General features: G+C 34.1%; 1 protein-coding gene across 2 annotated transcripts in view; it reads right to left on the bottom strand.

Annotated features, from left to right (window-relative positions):
* Positions 1-26,676, bottom strand: part of LOC129743614 (xaa-Pro dipeptidase) — a 92,539-nt gene extending 65,863 nt beyond the window's left edge. The window contains exons 1-2 of one of the 2 annotated variants that reach the window (XM_055735691.1): positions 26,639-26,676; positions 1,636-1,838 (exon numbers count right to left, since the gene is read on the bottom strand). In XM_055735691.1, coding sequence (XP_055591666.1) covers positions 1,636-1,821 — 186 coding nt within the window. In that variant the 5' untranslated portion in view covers positions 1,822-1,838; positions 26,639-26,676. Of the gene's footprint in view, positions 1-1,635; positions 1,839-1,938; positions 2,076-26,638 lie in introns of those variants that run through there. The other variant, XM_055735692.1, reaches the window with a different exon arrangement.
* Between the last annotated feature and the right edge of the window lie 213 nt (positions 26,677-26,889).

Here is a 26,889-nt window from a genome sequence, read left to right as displayed (position 1 = left end):
AAGCTAAGCTAAAGCTAAGCTAAAGCTAAGCTAAAGCTAAGCTAAAGCTAAGCTAAAGCTAAGCTAAAGCTAAGCTAAAGCTAAGCTAAAGCTAAGCTAAAGCTAAGCTAAAGCTAAGCTAAAGCTAAGCTAAAGCTAAGCTAAAGCTAAGCTAAAGCTAAGCTAAAGCTAAGCTAAAGCTAAGCTAAAGCTAAGCTAAAGCTAAGCTAAAGCTAAGCTAAAGCTAAGCTAAAGCTAAGCTAAAGCTAAGCTAAAGCTAAGCTAAAGCTAAGCTAAAGCTAAGCTAAAGCTAAGCTAAAGCTAAGCTAAAGCTAAGCTAAAGCTAAGCTAAAGCTAAGCTAAAGCTAAGCTAAAGCTAAGCTAAAGCTAAGCTAAAGCTAAGCTAAAGCTAAGCTAAAGCTAAGCTAAAGCTAAGCTAAAGCTAAGCTAAAGCTAAGCTAAAGCTAAGCTAAAGCTAAGCTAAAGCTAAGCTAAAGCTAAGCTAAAGCTAAGCTAAAGCTAAGCTAAAGCTAAGCTAAAGCTAAGCTAAAGCTAAGCTAAAGCTAAGCTAAAGCTAAGCTAAAGCTAAGCTAAAGCTAAGCTAAAGCTAAGCTAAAGCTAAGCTAAAGCTAAGCTAAAGCTAAGCTAAAGCTAAGCTAAAGCTAAGCTAAAGCTAAGCTAAAGCTAAGCTAAAGCTAAGCTAAAGCTAAGCTAAAGCTAAGCTAAAGCTAAGCTAAAGCTAAGCTAAAGCTAAGCTAAAGCTAAGCTAAAGCTAAGCTAAAGCTAAGCTAAAGCTAAGCTAAAGCTAAGCTAAAGCTAAGCTAAAGCTAAGCTAAAGCTAAGCTAAAGCTAAGCTAAAGCTAAGCTAAAGCTAAGCTAAAGCTAAGCTAAAGCTAAGCTAAAGCTAAGCTAAAGCTAAGCTAAAGCTAAGCTAAAGCTAAGCTAAAGCTAAGCAGGTTTTTTTTTATTTTAGGTTTTTTTTTCGATTGTACAAATGTTTTCTGTTTCTAATCAACCTTCATTCAGGAAAATAAACATCACCCGATTACATTCCTTCGAACGAGCAAACCCAAACAATCAATTACTTTCGCTATGTGCCAACATTTCGCTTTATTAATTTGCCCTTGGCAACTGTTTAGCCGGTTGGGGTTTCGTCAGGGAAAAATATCTGTTTACAAACAATGCGGTTATTTTTGTGAGGGCGACATCGAAAGTCATCACCATCATTAGACGGGATGACGTGACGCTGATATGGCAATCAGCACGCAAAGTCAAGTCAAGAGTAGCGAATCATACCGATGGACAAGTCGCGATAGAGAGATAGATAAGCAGGATAAGAGGGCTTGGCTTTCGTATTGTCCAAAATATTCCGAGGGTTTATTTCCAAAGGGGTGTAATAAAATGTTGAGCAGTTCGATTCGTGGAATAGAAGTGACAGATCCCGTGACTAAACAATGATTCAATGTTGTTATTCCGATAAAAATACATCATAAACAAAAGCTTGATTGAGGGTTTCACTTTGCTACAGAAAGATTACCTTATTTAAACTTGATTTGAACATCGAATGACTGTTTCTCTAGAAATTAATTGTAGGTAGTTGTGAGTTAATTGAAAAAGTTTTGGATAATCTTAAAAAAAAATGGAATAGGTAATTACCTGACGGAAGACGTAATCGACATCGGTGTCGTACAGACTCAAATTATCGCCGCCCTGCAGCAAAACAAGGGCTCGTCCCTCAAAAGATCTTTTCTTGGCCAGCTCCCGGAGCAGCTTTTCCCGGTTTTCCCGGAACATGCTCATCGGGATGGAATGCGTGTGCGGACCCATCTGGAAGGTTGCCATTTTCGATCAGTTGTAAGCTGAAATAGAGAAATAGAAAAAAACAAACAAACTATGATGAGCAATGTTTATCAACAGAAAAATCACAGTTCAGTAAAACATGATAAGATTACCGCTAACCTTGTGATTGTAATGAATTTCGATCTAAAATTCGTCAGAATTGATTCGAATTAATTTTCCCGAGGAAACGAGTCTTCTTCAGGGGAAGTTTCTTACAAAACTGAGGCATATCTGCAGAGCAATAATCGAACAAGAAGCGATTCATGGAATGTCATGTGCTCCTCGTTCATTGGGGGCATTCTTCTTTTGTTATTTGCACTCGAAGTTGTTTCGAGATAGGCTATTCAAATGGAATGACTCGATTATCAATATACGGATGGAGGTAACTGATGTGATAGCCGATTGATTAGGGTTATTGAATCATCGATCAACTGTTGACAAATGAAGTTTGACGATTTTTTTCATTTTTGAAAAACAAAACAATCGAACGAATATTTATGAAATTTATATAATTTGAAGATTATGATTGAAGTGTGCCCAAAACGGGACTAAGAAGAAGTACTTCTGCGCCAGCACTATATTTTACTTAAGAAGTTCGGACTTCTGACTTTCGACAAAAAAAGTGAAGTCTATGTTTTGCTGCCAATTCACCAGCGACGATTCTAAAATTTTTATTTAAATGGACAATATAGACTGTTCCGATAATTACAAGTAGATGCCCTATAAAATAGTCGTCATTTCAAAAATCGTAGTGTTCAACCAAATTTTGGCTGCGTACTGTTGTTTACATCCAAGTGAAGTAAGCGATGTCATTTTTTGTCGTTTTTCGCAAATAAATCTTTCTCAGATTTCCCGAGACTCTGATGATCCTACAATGGACTAAAAAATCAAGGGTTACAACAAACGGCATCCATCGGCATCAGTACGGGATGTGGCTTAGAAACTAGGTATCTCATCGACTAACGTTATGCGTGTCAAAGAAAGAATTGGACTTCAGACCCATCGGGAGCAGAAGCAGGCAAAAAGCAGTGCCAAATAGGCTGAATCCGTGAAACCGAAGGCTTGGGAACTCTACGACAAACTTCTGTCCAAGAAATCGGGCTGTTTTATCATGGATGATGAAACCTACATTAAACTCGACTATAAAACTCTGCCTGGACCACAATTTTATACCTCACCGAAGGGCAAAGATGTTCCTGCATCAGTGAAAGCCATTTACACTAACAAAATTGAAGAAAAAGATTATGGTGTGGCAAGCCATATGTGAATGCGGTAAAATGTCTCGTCCATTCATAACCACAGATACAATGAATGGCAAAATTTACGTGCAAGAATGTTTACAAAAAAGGTTGCTAACCTTTTTCAAACAGCATACAAATCCTACAATCTTTTGGCCTGACCTTGCTTGCTTCGTGCCACTACTCTAAGGATGTACAGTGAGCGAAATAAGAATAGCACCACTATGTGTTTCGCTTGTTAAAATATGAATGTTTGAAAATCACCAAAATTTTCTTCTATAAATTGTTTTAAATTGTTTAACGAATGAATCAAGCATAAGTTTACTTTTTTTGGACGTTGCAATTGGCGTTGAGGACCAAAACTATGGAAAAAGGGTGCGAAATAAGAATAGAACCACTTGTGTTTTTTCAACGAAAACAAGATTATTTCTAAAAATTTACTGTGTAAAAGTGAATAATAACGCTTCTACGAATTATTTGAATAGTTTACTGCATTTTAAGGAGTTTTCTAGAATTACAAAGATTTTCGAAGGTTTTAAAATGGTGTTTTAAGAGATGCTCTTCTAGAACAAAGGAATTTGATATTTGAGCTGTAATTCTTTACCAAACTACTTACTTTCTTTATTAAAATGACGTGAAATGATGAATCAAACATTTTCGGTTTATTTTAAATAAGAAAAAACAGGTTGGTATTCATAAACTTAGATTTTTTTTCAATAAACATCACTTTTTCCAGTTTCAAGTCATAGATGGCAGCACTATCTTGCCGTTAATACCAAATTAAGTCTCAATATTGATTTTTCAGGTTTATTTCGGCCAATATTCATCATTTAGATGTAGTTTTCCAACACAGTTTTGTTGGAGTTCACGCTGCAGAAACCTTTTCCGGATTGCAAAAAAAACCACCAGCACAAGAATATAACACCGCCAAAATTCCTGCACATCTCAACTTCCGATTCAATTTCAAATCATACCAATAATACTGCTAGTTATCTGGTTCATCAAGCTCCATCGGAAAGTACAAAATTATTCTCATTATCGGTCTAAGAAATTCACTTTTATGGGTTCATGATAAAATTCTTATTTTTTGATATTGTGATCATAGAATTTCCAAGGCGGTCACACGGTACCAAGTACTTATTTCTTGACCAAAATCATCCAGCACAGCTGAATTAATCTCAGATATTCGAAAATGGGCATCAATTCGGTTTAATTGCAAGATAGTGCTGCCATCTATGACTTGAAACTAGAAAAATAGCGTTTGACTATTTAAAAACATTACTATTTTTGAATTTGAAGCCTGTTTTTTTATTCAAATTCAGCATCAAACCTATGTTTCGTCAATTTGCATCATACTTATGAATATTAATGAAGAAATAAAGCAGTTTGATATAGAATTACAGCTCAAATATCAAATTCCTGAGTTCTTGAAGAGCATCTCTTAAAACACCATTTTAAAACCTTCTAAAATCTTTGTTATTCTGAAAAACTCATTAAAATGCAGTAAACTATTCAAATAATTCGTAGAAGCATTATTATTCACTTTTACACAGTAAATTTTTAGAAATAATCTTGTTTTCGTTGAAAAAACACAAGTGGTTCTATTCTTATTTCGCACCCTTTTTCCATAGTTTTGGTCCTCAACGCCAATTGCAACGTCCAAAAAAAGTAAATTTATGCTTGATTTATCCGTTAAACAATTCAAAACAATTTATAGAAGAAAATTTTGGTGATTTTCAAACATTCATATTTTAACAAGCAAAAAACATAGTGGTGCTATTCTTATTTCGCTCACTGTATTAAAGTGGCATGAAGTCTACAAGGTCACATGTTTACCGAAAGACATGAACCCACCAAACTGTCCAGAGATTCGTCCAATCCAAACTATTTGGGCTTTGACGAAGGTGAATTTGAGAAATTACATGAAACCAGCGGATAGTGTTGAAAAAAATCAAGAAAGATTGACTATAAGATAAGAATCTCAGACAATATTCAGCTACAATCATTTATTTTAAAGTTATATAAAGTCTAAGGAAAAAAATCCGGAAAAACATGCTTCGGGTAAGTCAGTTATTAAGTGCTCGAAAAAAAAAAATCATTTAGTGCTTGAGAAAACTGAAGTTAGAAAGTATATGTTGCACATATGAAACATTTTAATTTTAATTTTTTAGATTATGTCCACAAAGAAGGTAAAGAAGTGGTGTAAAAACCGTACTTTTTAATGAAACAACCGCCAAATCTATTAGAAAGTAGAAAGTATTAGAAATTTGACGTTAATTCTGACATTTTGGCATATTTAGATTTATAAAACACCAAACACAGAGTTGTTGACGGCTTCATTGAAACTTCGTTTTCTTAGGAGAAGAAAGTTATGAAACAAAGAAGCTGCTTTTAGTATGAAATCATACAAAGCTGACCAAATTGGCCAGAACGGGAAATTCGGGTTTCGGATGTACACTGATGAGCAATATACGGTTCGAAAGATCTTGACGAGACAAGAAAAAGTTACTGTGGAGTCAAGAAATTGTACCGTGGTAGGAAAAAAAGTTATGGATTGAAGAAGTTGAATTTTTTTGGAAAAAAGAGTGGCAAAATGTCCAGCAAACGTTTTTCTTCAGCAATTTCTGACAGCGTTTCGTTTAAAGTTTATATGCTCCGAAGATTAGAGCTAGGATACTCGATCCCGTTGATGAATTTGAAGCATTTTCGTGGGACAAAAAAAAATAGAGATAAACTCTTCAAAAGTAAAGGAAGTCTTGATCCTTTATTCAAGAGACCCAATCTTTTGGCAAAACCCAAACAACGCTCTCCTAATAGGAATTTTTCTCTATGAAAATCACGTACCGTTTACGTGAATTTGTTATTCAACATGTTATGAGGATGAAAGCTACGTGAAATGTATTTAGTATGAAAATGACATTTAGATCTTATTTTTCGTTCTAACTTTTGGTAAAAAAAATTAAACAAATTGAACTTAATTTTAAACAAAATTTATTTCCATTCTCATTCGTCACACTGTCAATACACTTTATTCATTATTTAAAATAAACACAATTCCGGGCCCTCTTTCCAGCGAATTGGTTTGTGGAATCCTGTAAAAGTTAAAAAATATTTAATAATATTTAGAAATTTAATCATCAAAATGATAAATCATTTACCTCGTTAGAATCACTAGAAAACTTGCCTCCTTCTGCCAATTTTGATCAAACTTCCATCCTAGGCTGCTTGATTTCATGCCGATAAGAAGCTTCTCCACGGGCTTCTCGAAGATACAACACAAACACAACTTAAATTGAAATAAATTTCGACAGGGAAAATAATATAAATTTCCCAAGCAACCAAACATCTCGTTAAACAGGTCAAAGGCAATCAATGAGCTTACGTTCGTTTCATTCAGCCCGACATTTTAGTTTCTATTGAAACTTTGAAGTTACATTCAGCTAGCAAGTATTCGTTAAATGTGCGGTGCAAAACAAAAAAATCTCTCCTCTTATCTGTTACTTCGGTTAGGCTTTTTAAGGAACATTTTGTAACTTCAAGTCCATAGAAGGCTATTAGAGGCCTTATTTTAAATTTAATTCTGAGTGTTGCGATAGACATGTCACAAAAAAGGCTATTTGAGAAACATTGGTTGAGGTCTAAGGCCTTGATAGAATTTTAATGAACGACCAAAATGATTAAAAAATAACTATCTTGACTCAGACCTTAAGTCAAGACCATTAAATCTTATTTATCTACAATTCTCCAAAAGTTTTTTTTATATTATATTACTTGATGATAGAAATTTAGTACCGAATATCAAATAATGAGACGACTAAGCTCCAATCCAATCCGCCAGATTATCCAGATTTCGCCAGAATATTTTCACTTTATTTGCTAAATCAAGCAAACATTTAAATTGAGTCATAAGACTTACGTATTTTGCGTCCAAATTTTTTGAGCAAATTTTATAAAAATTAAACATGAACGATTTTTGGAAGCCTAAAATATTATTTAAAGTGGACTGATGTGTTTCGATAAAGAACAATGTTGCAAGTGTTTTTATGGGAATTTTATGAATAATTTTGATATTGGCGGCTATTGGGGAAAATATCCTGGATTTGCGCGCCCCGGAAACTGACGAAAAATATCTGGAAAGCTTAGGTTAGAATCATTCCGGATTTTGTGGATCAAAATTTATTTATAAACTTTAAAACTCGATGTAGGGATCGGGTTCTGTTTCCAATTTATTGTTCTTGAATTTCAGTTTGGATCATTATTGTCCGATAATCCTGATTCGATTTTTGGTTTTTCATTTCAAAGTTGAACGAAGAACATTTTCCATATTCGAAACTCGAAGCACACTATTTCGGAATATGAAATGAAAATATTTATATTACAAACCATTTTTAAGACATGCATTTGAAATTTTTACTTCCTATGCAGAATCGGAGCTTAAAATAGTTTCATAATTCATGACAACCATGACATCCAAAAAAATTGGAAACAGGCTCATGTTTCATCATTCACAATTTTCTTTTAGATTCACAAGTTGAACTTCGAATAAATAACTGAAGGATTTTTGTTCTGTTCATAATAAGGCAGCTACAAAATTGAAATCCTCCTTTTGTCACTTGGTGTTGAGACATCGCTGGTGGTGGATAAAAAAAATTCACAAAATTTTCTATAAATTGGACAAAAGCTAGAACCCAACAAACTCTGCATTGCACAAAATCGAAAAAAAAACTAGTTATTTCATTTTCTACTGTTTGACTTTCGCTCTTTAAAGATCAAAAAATCAATGTGAGAATTTTATTAAAGGTTCCAAATTCAGGAGATCGCAGTTTCATAATGTTGATTCTGGGTTCGAAATTCTAATATTTTATTCAATCAGAGTTAGTTTCGAAACACAACCACAAGAAATAACATATATAAAATAAAATTTGGAATCGTTTTGAATATTTTGTTCTTAAGAATATCAAGATTTCAATTTAAAAAAAATAAAAAACAACAATATGAAACAACAATTATGAAATAAATTATAAATGATACATTTTTGTTCGCCATAAACTTATACTTAATCTTCAAATTAATATTCAGTTCCTAGTTATTTAACTCTTCATTTATTTGCACATAATTTAAAAAAAAACAATTTAAAAATCATTTAAATGTTTCTTCAAAATAAAATTGCTACTTTTTTATTCTGAAAACTTAATTTTTTTTATCCGTGTTTTAATCGTTTATATGACTCTGGATTTGTTTGCTTCATAAGTTTATAACTTATGTCAAAATAATGTAAAGTGAGTGATGTAAAAAATTGTTTTCTGGGTAAGTTTCCGAGTGATGTAAAAAATTGTATGGGAGCACCCTCCTCCCTTAGCATTTTCTGACTGAACGCACATTGCTCGAAATCAAATAGCTTCCCACGCCAAATTTGGTTCCATTTGCTTGATTAGTTTTCCATTAATGCTGTAAATTGTAAAGGAACCCCTTCCCCACTTTTTATCTCCTCACTGGAAGGAGGGAGGATTACCAAATATTCATAGAACTATTTATCGTACCCAAGCCAAATTCCAAGCCAAATTTAGTTTCATTAGCGCGAATAGTTTTCAACTTAAACAACAAAAAAGGTATGGAAGCCTCCCTCCTTCCTTCCTGTATCTCCACTGCAAGGATGGCCCAAGTAACAATTTTAGTTTTATAAAAAACTGGAAGAACGCCTCAAAACTTCGTTATAAAACAATGTTTTGGTATATAAACCCCATTAAAACATCTTTAAAATACTTATAAGAGTAAAAAGGCCCACCTACAGGAGGTTCTGAAGAGAACTTTACAAGTCCCCTATACAACCATAAGGACTCAAAAGTGCTTTTCCAAGGGCTGCTTCAAGATAATCCATTCTCCTTGCAGAAAAATATTCTGTCACAAAAAATCTGTTCAAAAAGGGGGGTTTTAAAATTGCATTCATTAAATAAAAATATTCTGAATAAAAATCAAACATACATTTATTATTAGATCTAGACTGGAATAATAAATAGTTCATTGATGGATCATTTTCACTATTCTCAGTGATAAAGTTGTTGCGCTTCATAATTTATCGGTTAGTTTTACGAAATACTTGCAAAAATAAAGCGCCCCACCATATTTTAGCAAATAAATGTTTATTTTAAAATAATTGTTGAAGTATTCAATAATTCACTTTCAAATAAATGTCTGTCTTTTGCTCGTATATGTCCCAATGTTGTATAACATTTTTTATGAATGTCTTTTACTGCAAGCAAATTTCAATAAAACCGAAGAATATTGGACTATTATATAAAAATTATCTTTGAAAATATCAATTTATCCTTCATAAAATGGCGTATCATTCGAAAAAACCTATTTGATTTGGATAAATTTGTTATAAGTCCAGCTTTTCTGATAGAATGCCAATCAAGGAGCAATTTTTCTTCTGGCAGTCAGTTTTGCTACCTATAAAACCAAACGATCTCGTCACGGATCTTTTCTAGTGTTTTAGACTTCAAAACTTGAAGCTGACTTGACTCAGTGCATTTCGCAACCGCAAACGTCAGCAGTATGAATCAAAACAAAAGAAATTCCGCTCGCGGCTCGCGATTTCCTCATAAATCTAAATTTAATAACGCGTTATCGTTTTCCGTGCGCCGAGAAATACTGACGAAACTTTATTCAGGTAGACCTAGACGGATTCAGCAGCATTATTCGGATACAAGATCCTTCCCTGGTTCGCGGAAGGCGGTCGGTCGGAACCGGTGTAAAAATGCTACGAAAATATTCGCTGCTTCTAACTTTATAGGTAAATATTCTTAAATTATATACAATAGTCACAACAACTTATTATTTCTTATTCATAGGTACTCAAGAAGTACGATTCCAGGAAAACAAGTCGCATGTATGTTGGAGGAAGGAGACTACGAACGGATGCAACCTGGATAGGAATTAAAACGAAATCTGGTCCGGATGACCAATTGAAACATTTGTGTTTTTGTGCAGTTTTTTAAAGTGTTGTGTGATATAAATTGATTATAATAAAAATCTAACGGTATTCGGTTAGTGATGAAACTAGAAAAGAATTTGTTTCAATAGTATTCATCTCTTTTCTTTGATCAGAATTTTTATTTTATTTTGATTTGGTTTTGCTGGGTGATTTTTATTTCAATCTGCATATTACTTAAGGAATATGTTCGAAGATGCGTCAAGAAGTTCCTAGCTGGTTTACTGAAGAGCTTAGCCGATCGAAGCAGCTAAAAATAAACTCTTCAGATTCGAGCATCAAATTTGCGACAAATTGAACAAGAATTGTATAGCACTCTCGGCCCCTCGATTGGGTTGTTGAGGAGTTTTGCAGGCTCATCTTGACGGATTATATTAAACGCAGGTGTCGATTTTCTGCAATTGATTTCTGTCTTCCAGATCCACTTCTTGCTGCGTGCGGAGATGGAGGAAATCTGCTTCTTCGGTGCACTTGTTTTTCTTCGTTGGTGTCTTCATGTTATTATTTTTCGGAAAAAAATGGTTGTCACCGTAGCCACTATTATATAACAGTTGTATAGGGGCATGTTGAAGGAATATTTGGTACTTTTCAGAACTTCATGTTTTGGTTTTCTAGAGAGGTTTTATAATTACTTTGTAGTGCTCTACTGAACCAAAAAAAAATAATGGTTATAAAACCAAAACAAAATTTGACAGCAGTTCTATAATAAGACTTTATAGTGGTTTTTAAGCTATCTTGAAGAGCGTTTATATAGTAATCTTGATAAATTACGTTACGTAGCAAATAATACTTAATAAATCCCTTATACAACAACTTATTTTTTTTATAAAACCATTCAGAGTTTAAAATGTTACTTGGGGAAGGATCTGAAATAATCATATAGCCCATGCCCATGCCAAATTTGGTTCCATTAGTTCTTCAGTTATGTGAAAAATTGTACGGTTGCCCCCCATCCTATTTCCATTGGAAGGAGGGAGGGGTACCAAACAATCATAGAAACGTTACTCGTAACAAAATACACTCCCATGCCAAATTTGGATCCATTTGCATTATCAGTTCTCGATTTATGAAATCTAATTACATTTATTTGAGAGACCCCCTCCCCCCTTCCAGGGATAGAGAGGGGTCACAAACCATTATAGGAACCTTCCCCGGCCGCGAATACTCCCATCTGCAAAGTTTCACGCAAATCGGTCCAGTAGTTTCCGAGTCTATAGGGAACAGACAGACAGACAGACAGACAGACAGACAGACAGACAGACAGACAGACAGATATATATTTATAAATAAGAATCTGCGGAAACAATGTTTCAACCTAAGATCTAAAATTTCAATCGAGTCTACAAGAGTAGAAATTGAATCTGATTTGAACTGCAAACTTAATTCTTACTTTTATTTCTTGATATTTGATAAATTTCCACCAATGCTTAAAATGGTTATGTTTGTGGTTGAAAGAATTAGCTTTTAACTTGCTAATTTATGCAAAAAAAAATTTTTTCTTAGTAATGAAACCATCGAAATCCTTTAATTTTTTAAAATCTCATAAAAAATTGACGACTTCTAGGACCTTCGTTCGAAAACTAGGATATTAATTAAATACCTAACTATTAATGTAAAATCGCTCAAACCTAAATAATTTATAGAATCCAATATTTTCTACTATTCCTTATGAATGTATTGTTGAAGCTTAAATTTTTAAGGAAAAATTTAGACCCATCGATGGAATGCAGCAAAAGCTTATTTTACGTGAAAAATCCCGTGAATCTAATTTCTAAATTATTTAGCGTGTACTTGAGTTACGTTACGAGGTTTAAAACCCTGAAACTTTTCCAAATCGGTTGAGAAACAATACATCGGTTTTAGTTAGGAGTTTAAAATTTGCACTCTTTTAGCTTTTACGGGTAGAACAATTTAGAAAGAATGAGGGTTAAGAAATTGTTTCAATAATATTATATTCACTGATGAACATTAAAATGAAAAGTTCAGAATTGATTTGAGGCGATTTTGACCTTCAAGGCTTCAATAAAGGTTCAATTTTGAAGTAAGGAATGAGTTGACAAGAACGCAAATAGACTTTTACAGCCCCTAATTCCGCTCTACTAAGTTTCGCATAGAGTTCCATCTTAAACAAAGATATTGTTTTGCCGGTTAGACGGCGACAACAAAAACAGACAGACGATGGCGGATGCTCCGATTCGAAGCCGAAAATAAACATTTCACGTTTGACTTTTCCCATCAGAGCCAAATAGTGAGGTACAGCCGTCATCAAGAAGCGTATCGTCTAGTTTTACAGCGTCTAAGCTGCCGCTTTCAAACAAAAACTGCGCCAACGACCGACAAGCTATGTGTGGTGTAACTTTTCTCTTGTTGTAAAACGAACGACAGCGCTCATGCGATTCTAGGTTGAGTCTATTTGTAAACAGAACCGACTTCAAGTGGTTTCCTTGGGTAAGAAATCGACTTTGAGCAGAAACGAAATAAAAATAAGAAATGCTTCTTCAAAGACACTTTGAAATGAGAACATCACGTCTCGGTATGTTGTGTTTTGTAGGAAAAACTAGCACCAGCGAACGACGAGTATTTAGATGATTGGTTGGGTACCTACTTTTTGTATGAGAAACTCTCGATACGGCCGAGTCATTATTTACTAAAAGTTTTAGCCAGTGAAAACTACAGTAGAATGGGTATTTTAAACCATTTTTTTTCTCGAAAAGATTGCAAGTCACTTAAAGTTATAATTTCTAAATATCCCCAAATGTTTAATATTTTCGAAAGGTCTATTAATTATTTTCTTTGAAAAAAATGCAATTCTCTTGTAGCGACATCGGTCCATGTCGTCGCTAATTGTCAACCTCAAAAGACGAAAATAACCGACGTATTTCACTAGAAACTCTTCAAGTTGAAATTGGTTCAACACTTCTGCCAAGCGGCGGCATTCAACAAAAAATGGCAGCTAGACGCTATAATTAATGATGGACATGATGCAGAGAGAAGAAGACATGTGCTAGACGATTAACACCCATAAAACGGATTTCGGTGCCGGTTGAAACTACTGAAACTAGGTAGATCTGGATTTTGGGTTTTTAGTTTTTCAGCCAAACGCTAGTAGACCATCTTTGTTCTAATTTCTAAAATATTTGATTATTCTAAACCAAAATGATACTGTTTTGTTTTTATTTCAAAAAGTTTTTTCCCATCCTCGAAAACCAATCAAGACTAAATTTGAGTAAGATTTTTATTGAACACTTGTTGAACAATTGTTGATAATTTTTCTCTGAGGATTTTCAGCGATACATTGGATTCGGTTTCGTTTTCTCTGCAAGCTTTGCAGAGGGAAATCAGCCGGTAAGAATAGGTTTAGATGTTGCATGCTTAGGTTGTGAAATTAAGTTTTCTTTCGGAAGCTATTACGATTACAGCTCAAGGAATTCTTATGAATTGAGTCACACACCATGCCTGAATTAAATCCAAAAAGTTATCAGTTGAATCGAGCATTTCAACACTGCGGTTCTACACAAAATAACACCAAGACGAAAATTACCATGCTATTTTCAAAAGTGAATTGCAGATCAATTGTTGATGTAGTTGATAGTGACCAAAGCTAACAATAGATTTTATTATTGAAATATTTGATTGTGAGTGTTCTCAGGAGAAAGTGACTACAGTATATCTTATTTTGCATGAGGTAGACTCTTTTACTTTGTAGTATCATTTTTTCTTCAACAATGTTACGGTGTACAGATTTGATGGTTTAAATGTTGACGTGAAATGTTGATATGACGAAGAAGTTCAATTGCAATTAGCCTAATTTAATTAAATGGATGCTGCAATCATTATCGTTTGCATATGTTTATAAACTAATGGATAAACTAAAAACATTTGAACTGAAACAAGAATGATCCAAACAACAGTTTTTTTTTATCAATATGAATCGTGACACAGCTTAATTCTTGTTTTAAAGAAGAAATCAGGGTAAACGAATAAGCATTTCAAGTTGATCGGTAAAATGTGGATTTGAGTGGTCTGCCAAACTAAGCTAAGCTTATTCATTCTTATTTTATCATAAATTTGAAGAAATGCGGAAGTGAAAAGGTAGAAGTATTCTCTTGGTGTGTTTTCGAGTGACATCCTGGTCATTTTGCCGAGAAATTGAAATTAGCTTTGAATTTGCTTTGTTTGGTCGAGAGGTTTTCGGTGAATGCGTTTGTTCTCTGTTTATAAACGCCATAAACGGATAGGATTCTTTTCATAATCACGTAAATTTATGTGTGCATTTTTGTATTTTTGGGCCCCATGCTGGGAAGTAGGTAGAATTCTTCGACTATGCTATGTGTTGACTAGGGTGGATGAACGACTGTGGATAGTACAGTTCACAGAGGTGTGAATTTAAAATGGATGGTTTTGAAAATTCATTGAAAAAGATGTCACAGCAAATATTTAGATGTTGAAAAATAAAATATACATTTTCATAGATGACTCACTTGTGTACTATAAATAACCAACTTTTTTGGTTGATTTGTTTTCTCCGTGAAATTAAACTGAGGCAAAAGGTTGAATAGCACTGATGAGTTTCCAAAAACGATCTTATTCAGTTAACACAATCTAAATAACAAATAAAAATTAAAAGGAACAAAAAGGAGAATCACATCATCCATCAACAAAACTTTCATATTTGAAATATCTCCTCATAAATATTCTTCGAAGTTTAATAGAAGTATCTTCAATCCTAAGGGTCGTTTTTGAAAACACATTAGGGTATCAGGAACAAGAATTAGGGAAACAAGTTAGTTTTATGAAAACTAAAACACATTACTTGACTTTTAAACTTTTCATCACTGCCTCATATTTAGAAATAGGAGTTTCCTTAAGAAAAATCTAGGAGCATAGGAGGTGTAGGAAAGCTCGATCGCACCATTCACCAAAATGGATCCTGATCTATAATTCCCCCACTAACAAAACCCTTTCCTTGGATATTTGAATATAGACTCGCAGACGTATAGACGGTTTCTATAGTTGGTTAAATTGACTTACCTTTGTTTCGGAATTTTTCAAAATTTATCTTTGGAATATAAAGGGACAAGAGGTTGTTAATTAATCCTGAGAGTATCCTACTAACAATCCTTCCTTCATTCCTCATTGACTACTAGGACGTGGCCGGCGCCGTTATTGATCATTTTCAAAGGGAGAGCATGAGTTTTGTGCATTGTGAATGAATTGCTAGTCCCAAGCACCATTCTTTTGGCCTTTGAACAAAGCTGATGGCCTCGATCAATCACGGAGTAGCAACCATTGGCGAGGTAGAACTTGTTCTGCTTAGCCACGCCAGCGATCATGGAATTTGAAGTGCGTAAATTGAACAAAGTCTAATCAAATATGTTATCTGAAGTTTTGAATCAATGATCCTATCTAAGCACTCCAAGTCCAATGATTTAAGGTGGATATGAGTAGTCAACTAAGCTAAGCTAAGCTAAGCTAAAAAGTTTTTTCCCATCCTACCTGTTGAATAAGGGAAAGGCTCATCAAAAGTAACGAAATAGAAAAAGCTTTATTGCCCAATCGAAAATGCCAATCGATATGTTTTGCAACACACTTAAGACTCCCCGCAGTTCATTATCCCAAAATAATTCATTCGCTGTTGAACAAATCAGCATCCCGAAATCGGCTGGCTAATGTTTATTCGATTGTCCATGGCCACAACAGAAATAAAGATTTGTAAACCAAATACAGGCTCTCGGTATGCACCGAATAAATGGAAGAAAGATTTAAACTTCCACACGTAATCTCGTCGATCAATTGAAAGTCGATAGAACCCGGAGTGGAGACTTGTTTACGTGATGTTCTCCATTCCCTCCCTGAAAGTGATGCATTTTTTCTTCTTACATTACTTATTGGGAACAAGGTGAAATAAATATTTACGAGTTCTCGCCGTAAGAAGAGTGGGACCAAGTAGAGGGCCGAGCCGCTGTTTTGGTAATTTGCTGGAATCGACGAAAACAACTCGGCCAAATCTGACCGATGGGCGTTTGACTTATAGGTTTTTTTCTCCTTTCCGATGAACAGCCATGGAGTCAGGAGATGTTTTCCAAATCGATCCCCATTTTTCGCTGTAGTATTAAGAGACAACAATTTTCAACTGGGAGTGGCGCAATGTTGAAGAAACCTTCTTTGGCGATGGAGAAGAAATTTCGTAAAAATTCCATGAAAATCGTGAAAATAACATCAAGTCTAATTCTGCTGACAGTTGGATTGTATCCGTATATTCTAATAAGGCTGAAAATTTACAAACTATGAATAAACATAGAGAATTATGTAAATAAAACAACAATACTGTTTCATTACAAAGTGAAATTAGAATATGGTTCAGTAAAATTGAAAACATAAAAAAATTTGAAGAAAGTTCTCGTGAGATTAAACTCCGTTAAAACCTGTTAGAATGTTCAAAAATGTAAATCACATAGGATAACAGCATGATACATGTTCACTAAACCGATACTAGGAAACATAAATTTTTACCTATTCATTCAGCCAGAAAAATTAGGATAGTTTGGAATAACACAGTTTTTTCACTAATGTGTTATGGCATTCTTGAGCCTTAGTTTTGCTAGTATGAATTGAAGCTAAACATTTTGCAGCAAAAAAATTTGGTTTAATAATCTAAAAAGTCAAATTCTGATAGAATTGCACAGTGGTTCAAAAAAGAAATTTAGCGGGAAACTATACTGGAGTCCTCCCCATTAAGTTTAACGTATTATTTGTCTTACACAAAGTTTTAAAACAGTTAGAGGCAGTTATTTTCAATGAATTAATATAAGTTTCAGAGCAACGAAAGTTATTTTCCTACGGTTATAAGAAAGAGCCTAAATTATACTAAAACATTTAAGAACATGATAATTCATGTAAACTTTGTCAAGGACGCCAAACATCTCACTCTTCAACTTATAATTTTTTGACCATTTGTTTTCATGAAGTTAGAGAAGACCTACAAAAATCAGTTTTTTTTCATAATACCTTTCAGGGTGATATGTTACAACATTTATTCAGAACGATTTGAAATAATCCTAATGCGCATCTTTATTGGAAAGCGGACTATCAAAACCAATGTTTATTTTGAAGTTATACACTGCCGGCCAAAAGTTTAGGATCACCCCCTCAAAAACATGAAGATTTTAATCAACCATATCTCAGCCATCTTACGACATGTGCAATTATTTTGATCTCATTCGCATTTATTTAATTTTGTGCAAAATATTTGTAGTGTACTTAAAATAAATAAAATAGCTACCGTAAAACGGGGTAAGATTGATCCCTTTTTTCCGAGAAAATCAGAAATAAAACGTCAAATATAACAGCTAAGGGTGCTCTCTTGGAATAATATCTCGAATAGATTCATTCGAATATGAGCTAAGGGGACCACCTAAAGCGAGTATTGCAGAACTTTTGCCGCATTCATGAAGGTTGAGCAAAATATGAGCATTTGATTTGGAATTTTTAAAAAACAAAATACGAAAAACAATTAAAAAAAATTATGAAGCTAGCTTAAAAAATTTACCACAATTAGAGCATTCTGTTTTTTCTGTGTAAAATTTCAGCAAAGTAATGATTTATTAAGGCAACTGTAGTTCGCTCTTCTTGTTCACTTTACTTTGAAAACCCGTGTATTCCCGAAAAAATCTGGAAAATCTTGAATCTCTACCCATAATAATTTTATTTATTTTCATAGTATTCCGTCTCACGACATAACTTGACGAACATAATTCCTAAAATTCACTCGGTCCATGGCAACCGTTCTCCAATTTCTCGGGCACCCCACGTTCGCCAGATCACGCTCTACTTGGTCTAACCACCTCGCTCGTTGCGCCCCCGCTCGTCTTGTTCCTACCGGATTCGTAGCGAACACCTGTTACCCATAATAAATAATACATATCACGTTCTCTTATTTATTGAATAAAGAATATATTTATGAGAGTTTCCAGTGAATGTTTAGAATATGAAACAACATTTAAAAATGTTAAGGCTTTTATTAAGGCGACTGGAATTACTTTTTATTAATTTTGTCGAGTTTTGAACAAAATAGCAGTTATCAGTTTTTGAATGCAGCAGTTCAGCAGCAGAAGAGTAATTTATAATTCATGTTTACTTTTCTTGATTCAAAGACTTTACATAATAAATATTCCTGAATTTTATCCGGACAATATCAGAGCAAATGCCTTGATTTAAGGAAATTAAAAAAATCAAGAAACAACATTGAAAATCAATGGGAATTAAATTTATAGAACCGAGGAATCTAGAATGCTCGCTTGAATTGAAAAGCATTAGTATGAATATTGCAAAATTATTGAAATTTACTGAGATTCTTTATTGAATTTTCAATCCAATTTCTATCTTAGATTAGAAATTAAAACTGAAAGTTTCCCAACTGAAGTTTTTTCTACTACTTATTTTTATGTGCTTTTATTTTAAAATTTTTCTTACTGAAGTAAATATCCTGAATCCAATTGATAATTCTCAAATGTTTTTCCATACGAATAGAGATTCAATATATTGACATTTTCAAGACTTGTGTTGTTTTTTATATTATAATTTTCTAAATTTTGGGAACTCGAGATCTTTGTTGAAATTTCTTCACTCATTTGATTTTTTCATTGATTACAAATTGTGTCTTCATTATGATTTTATGTTTCCTAATTTATTTTTTGACCCATTTAGAATGATTATTTGACGCATTGTTGTTTTCAATAATTGAAAACCGCATCACTTTTTTAAAATTACATAAAAACGATTTTTTTGTGTTTATGATGTGGAAATAAAATAAAATTTTTATTTTGAACTATCAATTTAGTAATTCCTTCTTTGGCTTTGATTGTAACTTTGCTTCTCAAGTTTGTATATGAATTGCGTTTATAATTTGTTTCAAATCAAAATTGAAGATATTATTTTAATTTGAGACACTGAAACGTAGTTCTGAATAAAATCTGATTTCAGGGTTCGAATTTTAATCTTGAATTCTAATATTGTCGCTGATTCCCCAAATTGGAGTTTTCGTCAACACCAGCGACGGCGACGTCACTGACCACATTTCATGTTGACCAGACAGACATCGAACAAACATCTTCCAAGTTTAGATTCTATGTCTGAAATTTTAATGTTACTTCTTAATTGTAAAATATTTATTCTACTTTCGACAAACCAAGCTATCAACGATGAAATAAAAATATTTAATATCTATAATTTTATGAAGGATTAATCACCGTAATTTATACTTGTAGATTTAATTTATCGGCCTAGCGGTGAAAAGTGATGTCCTTTTTAGTAGGGACATCTAAAGATTATGAAGTATTTTTTTATATAGGTGGATAGAAGGTTAGATGAAATGAAAGATGTTGAAAATGAGCGGATAGAATTTATTTAGAAGCATATCATCACATATCAAATTTTTGTTCCTCGCGGGCCTACTATTATGAAGCGGTAGATACAGATAGAGTTGCATCTACCACCACACATTAGTAGGCCAAGCGTGGTCCGCCCCACAAGGGAAAACTTGCAGTGCGGACGAACAAAAAGATGATATGTGATCGCTCATATATACTCCCTTTAACTCAGAAACGCATCTATCGATGTCTAGTCTTCTCAGTTTGTTATCATCGCGCTTTTGTTACATCCGGGGTTTGGATGCGAAACAGTACGGTCGATAGTCTGATAGTGACCTATCACCGATGCTATGATGTCGTGTTTTTTTTTTTTTTTTGACCAAAGTTATTTTTAATTTTATGAAGGCCCGTGAGGAACAAAAATTTGATATGTGATGATATGCTTCTAAATACATTCTACCCGCTCATTTTCAACATCTTTCATTTCATCTAACCTTCTATCCAACTATATAAAAAAAAACACTTCATAATCTTTAGATGTCCCTACTAAAAAGGACATCACTTTTCACCGCTAGGCCGATAAATTAAATCTACAAGTTTAATATCTATTTTTGATTATTTATTAACTAGAATATTTTGGTAGCTTATAATTACGAATCGAATTTTGGAATTAACCACTTATAAGAGTTTTTATTTTCGATTAGATGGCATATTAAAACATTTGATTAAAGTAATTTTTTAAAGATTGGTTTCAATGACATGGTTTTCTGGTCAATTAACATTTGAACAAAGAATAAGTTTTATATAAAAAAGCCTTCGATTTGTTAAAAAATTCTATGCTCAAATCACATAAATAAAATCTCTCAAATCCTCGATCAAATTAAAGATTTTAACGATTTACAATTGAATTAAATTTTTAAAAGTAAAATTAATTGATTGAAATTTTGTGGTTCAAACCTGGTACTTGCAATTTCGATCCAAATCCGAGTTGAAGTTTGCAATAATAATATTATTATGTTTTAACGGAATATTACATGTTGCTTTATCCACAAATACTTTTCGTAAAAATGCATTCCTCAAATTAAATCCTATAGATGTTTTTTTTTTCTAAAATAAAAGCTGACTGATTTTGGGTTACAAATTTCGAATCAAACAATCAAAATCACAAGTCTGTGAGTTTTGCAATTTGAAATCCTCAACGTAATAGTAATCTTGATGATTATAACTCATCTCTCATAGCATGAATTTTGAATATTCATTATGTATCTGAATTTTGAAACCGAATATGAATTCAAGTTTAATATTCATATTCAGCATGAATAGGTATACGAATTTCAGTTTAAGCTCGTAAATGAGTTTAAAACTATCAAGAATACAAATTATAAAATTTTAATTTTGGATCTTTTTAGAGTTTCAATACGACTTCTGTAATGTGAAAAAAGAAAGATTTCTGAATTCAGATTCCAAATCAAATTTCGATATGGCTTAGGATCGAATGAGCCCTAGTTCATCAAGTCAGTATTTTATATTGATGTCTTGGTTTTCGTTCTGAATTCATTATTTCTCTTTTTTGTTTTTAACCTGAATAACAATATGAATTTCGAATGATTTTCATTTCAATTCGTGATCAATATTTTGAAGTTTTGAGTTCTGCAAAAGAATTAAGTTTAAGAACTTAAAATTTTGGCTCAGATATCTAAGTTTACGTGTTTTTGAGAACGATGAAAAAGGACATTTTCAATACACCTTTCCAAGTATTTTCTAGTGATGATGCCAACTGAAAATCAGAAATCCTAATAATGCGAAATTTTGGTAATAGGGAACGAGAGCCCTGAAATTATCTATTAAAAGTTAGTAGGTATACAGAAATGAATTTTTATCATCAAGTGAGATCTGTACCATAATTCTGAACCTGGGATAAGTTTTCGAGATTTTGGCATCAGTTCTGAGTATAAATTGTTAATCTTGAATAACCTTACTCAGCTTTAGCTAAAAAGTAAACGGTCTAATCAACATTTTTTAAATAAAAAAAACCCTTCTCAATCATCAAAATTTGATTAAGAAAATTATAAATTTAAGTGTAGAGTATAACATTTCGCTTGCTTTTCCTGGACCCTCATGGTTGGGGGGGTAGGGGGTGGGAGGTTTACCCCCCAAAACCCATCGTTCTTTCGGTCATGAATTATATGCTCAAGAACGTTGAAAAGTTGCCCTTTCAAATGGATATGTTTATGTTTTAAAATTTTTGCAACCTTCCGAAATATTGATGTCTGAAAACAGACTATATTAAAATGAAATTACTCAAACAGTACCTACCATCAATACTTCAAGATAGAGACTTTATATCATCAAGAAAGTTATAGAGTTTTACAATTGTCACAACTCTTGCTTGCGAAAAAGTTTTTAAAAATCCGTTTTTGAGTTGTTCTTTTTTGAAAAAAAAAAAGCATTTTAAACATTCGATTTATAAGATAGTTTTTTAGACTTGATTTGGTTAAATATTCATTCAGAACCATATTTGAACGAAATCTCCAAAAAATTGATGAAGATTGTGTCATATAGTATGTTAATTTTTTCTGAGAGACCTCCCATACTCCCCCTCCCTTCCTTAAGTCGGATGGTTGTGTAACTTTTAAAGAAACCATCACCGGCCAAAAAAATCCCCAGATGTCAAACTTCACGACCATCGGTTCAGTAGTTTCCGGGTCCAACTATAGGGAACAAACAGATAGACAAACATTATTTTTTTAGCAAAAGAAGTAGTTGACTTCCTTAATTAACAACAGTACCATCTCTATTTTTCAACATTTATTCTGAATTTCTGTTTTTAACTTCAATAATTTTGGTATTTGAACTTTTGAAAAAAATTTCAAATCAATTGCTGATGCAGTGAAGTTATCATTTTCTCATTAGAACATCAGTCTTGTTAAATATTCTCCTGATAAAAAATGAAAATCATTTAGGTTGGTTTTGCAAATTTACCAAAAAAAAATCACTTTGTGTAGGACGACTAACAACTTGGTTAGAACCTTCAAATTCAATTCAAAAAATTATTTTACTCAATGTTCTTGTACATCATCTCGAATTTCTTACTCATAAACAATACATCATAAAAATTTCTTTCGATCTTGAACTTTTGGTATCACTGTGTTTCCATGATAATTTGATTTAAGTACCTATGTGTTGTTCAAAACAAATTAGTGGATTAAAATAAGGGCTTAAAAATCGAGAATAATTTACAATGCAGTAGAACGGGACTTTTGTTAAAACTAGAACACCTAAAATGTTCTTGGATTGTTCATAAAATCTTTTATTTTTAATCTTCTAAATTCTCAAATATCAGACCATTGTTGTGGACGATAAAAGCTTAGCTAAGCTTTTTTGACTACTCATATCCACCTTAAATCATTAAACCCGAAATGCTTCATTTACAGTTTTCATAGATCCAACATATTTCCATTGTTGTGGACGACAATATTATATGAGGTCATAGCGAATGAAGAATCTTAAATCTGAGAAATGGTTTTGTCTTCGTTTCTCTACATGCTCAAGAGACCGGAAAAATGGATACAGACTGCCAATCCGGGTCCGATTTCGCTGAGTCAGACAGAGTCTAACTGCATTGCTAAACCCATCCACCGGAACGGGGAAGAGTGCAATGGTCTTCCATAATTAGACTCCGTTTCCGGTTCGCTTGGCATTCTAGTCCAACTGACCGCGTGCGCAATCCACACCGCCTCAATCTTTGCCGGTCTTGGTCTTATTATGGTCTTCGGTTGTTCTGTTCCCTTCTGAAGAAGTCTGTGTGTATATGTGATTGGACGAGTGGGTTCTAACTGGATGCCCCCAACCGATGCCGGTCATACCACGTATGGAGAAGATACTTTCTGGTAGGTAGTACTCAACTCATTAATAATACTGCCAGCAGCTGCCGATATGAATGGGTGGCGGGCAACCTGGAATAAGATTGGCCGCGGCAACCTGTTCAATTTCCTCCTTCGAAGCAAGTGCTGGCCAAAAGTAAGAAGACTAACCCCTACATGTTCTCTCCTCATCACGGGGTAGCTGCTAAAGATTGTCTTCCGGCCGAGCCGGATTCTAGCAAGGTTAATGATCACAACATAGTATGAGCGTCATACATATGAACGTACATAAGCATGTTAATGCTCAGATTGTAGCTCAGGCCCTATCACAACATACTCCAGAGTAGCAATTAGCAGTTAGGTATCTACCTACTCGCACATTATTATTTATATAATTAATTTTCATACGCTGGCTCAGCACAGGAAATACACTCGCATCAAGACGTTAATGTTTAGTGCCACACCGGAAAGCTCTCCGTCACATGACACTTAGTTTAGTGCTGTGACGACGAATGACGCTACATATGGGCGACTAATCAATGGCGTCGTTTTCGGCGTCATCAACCGACACGACATAATCGTAAAGAAGATTGAGTCAGCGATTTGTGTTTGCTGCTGTTGCTCTGGTGTCACGAGACTGTGACGATAAAAGTTGTCCCGTGACGGTTTGTTATGATTGTTATTATTTATTTGCATCAAGCTAACGATTCATTTGAATGAATTTTCAATGGCATATTATTGTTATCAGCTGGCTAGCCATTGAATTCGATTATCAGAGTATAAGGGAAATAATAATGATTTATTGAAATCATAATGAAGAAGTTTCAAACATTACAAAAAATCTTTGCTTTAAATTTCTTTCTATTACAAACTCTGATGTAGCCCCCCTCTTACTAACCCAAAGTTAGGAAAAATACTCTCAGCACATAAAAACTTTATAAGTAAAATGCCTTAATAAAACCATTTGTTAATAACAAAAAAAACTCTGATGTGATCCACTGGTCCACAAGTGTACATTTATTCTAGAAAAAAATGATGGGCGTTGAACTTCTTTCGATCTAGTTCTACAAGGCACAGATTATTTTTATAATTGTTTGTATTGTATCGTGTCTTCACTATATTTTCGTAATCGAATAGTATTCGTATCGTATTAAATCGTATCGTCATCGTATCGCCATCGTATCGTCATCGAATCGTCATAAAATTGTAATCGTATCGTCATCATATTGTAATCGTATCGTCATCGTATTGTCATCGTATCGTAATCGTATCGTCATCGTATCGTAATCGTATCGTCATCGTATCGCTATCGAATTGTAATCCTATCGTCGTCGTATTGTCATCGTATCATTATCGTATCGCTATCGACTTGTATCGTCATCGTCATCGTATCGTCATCGAATCGTCATCATATCGTAATCGTATCATAATGGTACCGTCATCGTACCGTCATCGTACCGTCATCGTACCGTCATCGTATCGTCATCGTATCGAAATCGTATCGTAATCGTATCATAATCGTATCGTCATGGTCTCATAATCGTATGATCATCGTATCGCTATCGAATCAGCATCCTATCATCATCGTATTGTCATCGTATTGTATCACTATCGACTTGTCATCCTATCGTCATCGTAACGCCATCGTATCGTCAGCGAATCGTCATTGTATCGAAATCGTATCATCATCGTATAGCTATCGAATCGTCATCCTATCGTCGTCGTATCGTCATCGAATAGCTATCGACTTGTCATCCAATCGTCATCGTATCGTCATGGAATCGTCATTGTAATGTAATCGTATCGTCATCGTATCGTCATCGTATCGTAGACGTATCATCATCGTACCGTCACCGTATCGTCGTCGTATCAAAATCGTATCGTAATCGTATTGTCATCGTATCGCTATCAAACATCATTCTATCTTCATCGTATTGTTATCGTATCGTAATCGTATCGCTATAGACTTGTCATCCTATCGTCATCGTATCGCCATCCTATCGTCATAGAATCGTCATCGTATTGTAATCGTATCGTAATCGTATCGCCATCGTACCGTCATCGTATCGTCATCGTATTGTAATCGTATCATAATCGTATCGTCATCGTCTCGTTATCTTATCGCCATCGTATCGATATCGAATCGTAATCCTATCGTCATCGTATTGTCATCGTACCGTATCGCTATCGATTTGTCGTCCTATCGTCATCATATCCCCATCGTATCGTCAGCGAATCGTTATCGTATCGTAATCTGATCGTCATCTTTTCGAAATCCTATCGTCATCTTATCGCTATCGAATCGTCATCCTATCGTCATCATATTGTCATCAATCATATCATCATCGTATCGCTATCGACTTGTCATCCTATCGTCATCGAATCGTCAACGTACTGTAATCGTAGCGTCATCGTACTGTCATCGTACCGTCATCGTATCGTCATCGTATCGAAATCGTATCGTAATCGTATCATAATCGTATCGTTATCGTCTCATAATCGTATCGTCATCCTATTGCTATCGAATCGTCATCCTATCGTCGTCGTATCGTCATCGTATAGCTATCGACTTGTCATCCAATCGTCATCGTATCGTCGTATCAAAATCGTATCGTAATCGTATTATAATCGTATCGTAATCGTATCGTCATCGTATCGCTATCAAACCGTCATCCTACCTTCATCGTATTGTTATCGTATCGTCATCGTATCGCTATAGACTTGTCATCCTATCGTCATCGTATCGCCATCCTATCGTCATAGAATCGTCATCGTATTGTAATCGTATCGTAATCTTATCGTCATCGTACCGTCATCGTATCGTAATCGTATCGTCATCGTATTGTAATCGTATCATAATCGTATCGTCATCGTCTCGTAATCTTATCGTCATCGTATCGCTATTGAATCGTAATCCTATCGTCATCGTATTGTCATCGTACCATATCGCTATCGATTTGTCATCCTATCGTCATCATATCGCCATCGTATCGTGATCTGATCGTCATCTTTCCGAAATCCTTTCGTCATCTTATCGCTCAACGTCATCCTATCGTCATCGTATTGTCATCAATTATATCATCATAGTATCTCTATCGACTTGTCATCCTATCGTAATCGTATCACCATCGTATCGTAATCGAATCGTCATCGTATCGTCAACGTATCGTCATCATATCGTCATTGTAACGTCATCGTACCGTCATCGTATCGTCATCGCTTCCGTCATTGTATCGTTATCGTATCGTCATCGTATCATCAGCGAATCGTCATCGTATCGTTATCGTATGGTTATCATATCAAAATTGTATCGCAATCGTAACGTGCACAAAGTAAAAATATTTTTTTAAAAATATTTACCTTTGAAAGATTGAAGAGTCCTGGTTTTATTGAAGTATCTGAAACCAAAAAAAAACAAAGTCATGAATTAGAAATAACTTTTGATTTACGGAAAATTATTTCAAACAAAGTCCAAATACATCAAAAAGCGTGACTAAATATGTTTTCTAATAGTGGCTGATCCTTCTGAAAATTGCTATCATTTTACGAAACGTGACATTCAAAATTGGAGTGCCAATTTTTGGAATCGTTGTTCTAAACCCTCATAACAT

Source organism: Uranotaenia lowii, chromosome 2, assembly GCF_029784155.1.
Source record: "Uranotaenia lowii strain MFRU-FL chromosome 2, ASM2978415v1, whole genome shotgun sequence".
Classification (NCBI taxonomy): Eukaryota; Metazoa; Arthropoda; class Insecta; order Diptera; family Culicidae; genus Uranotaenia; species Uranotaenia lowii.
This window is presented reverse-complemented; position numbering and strand designations above follow the sequence as displayed.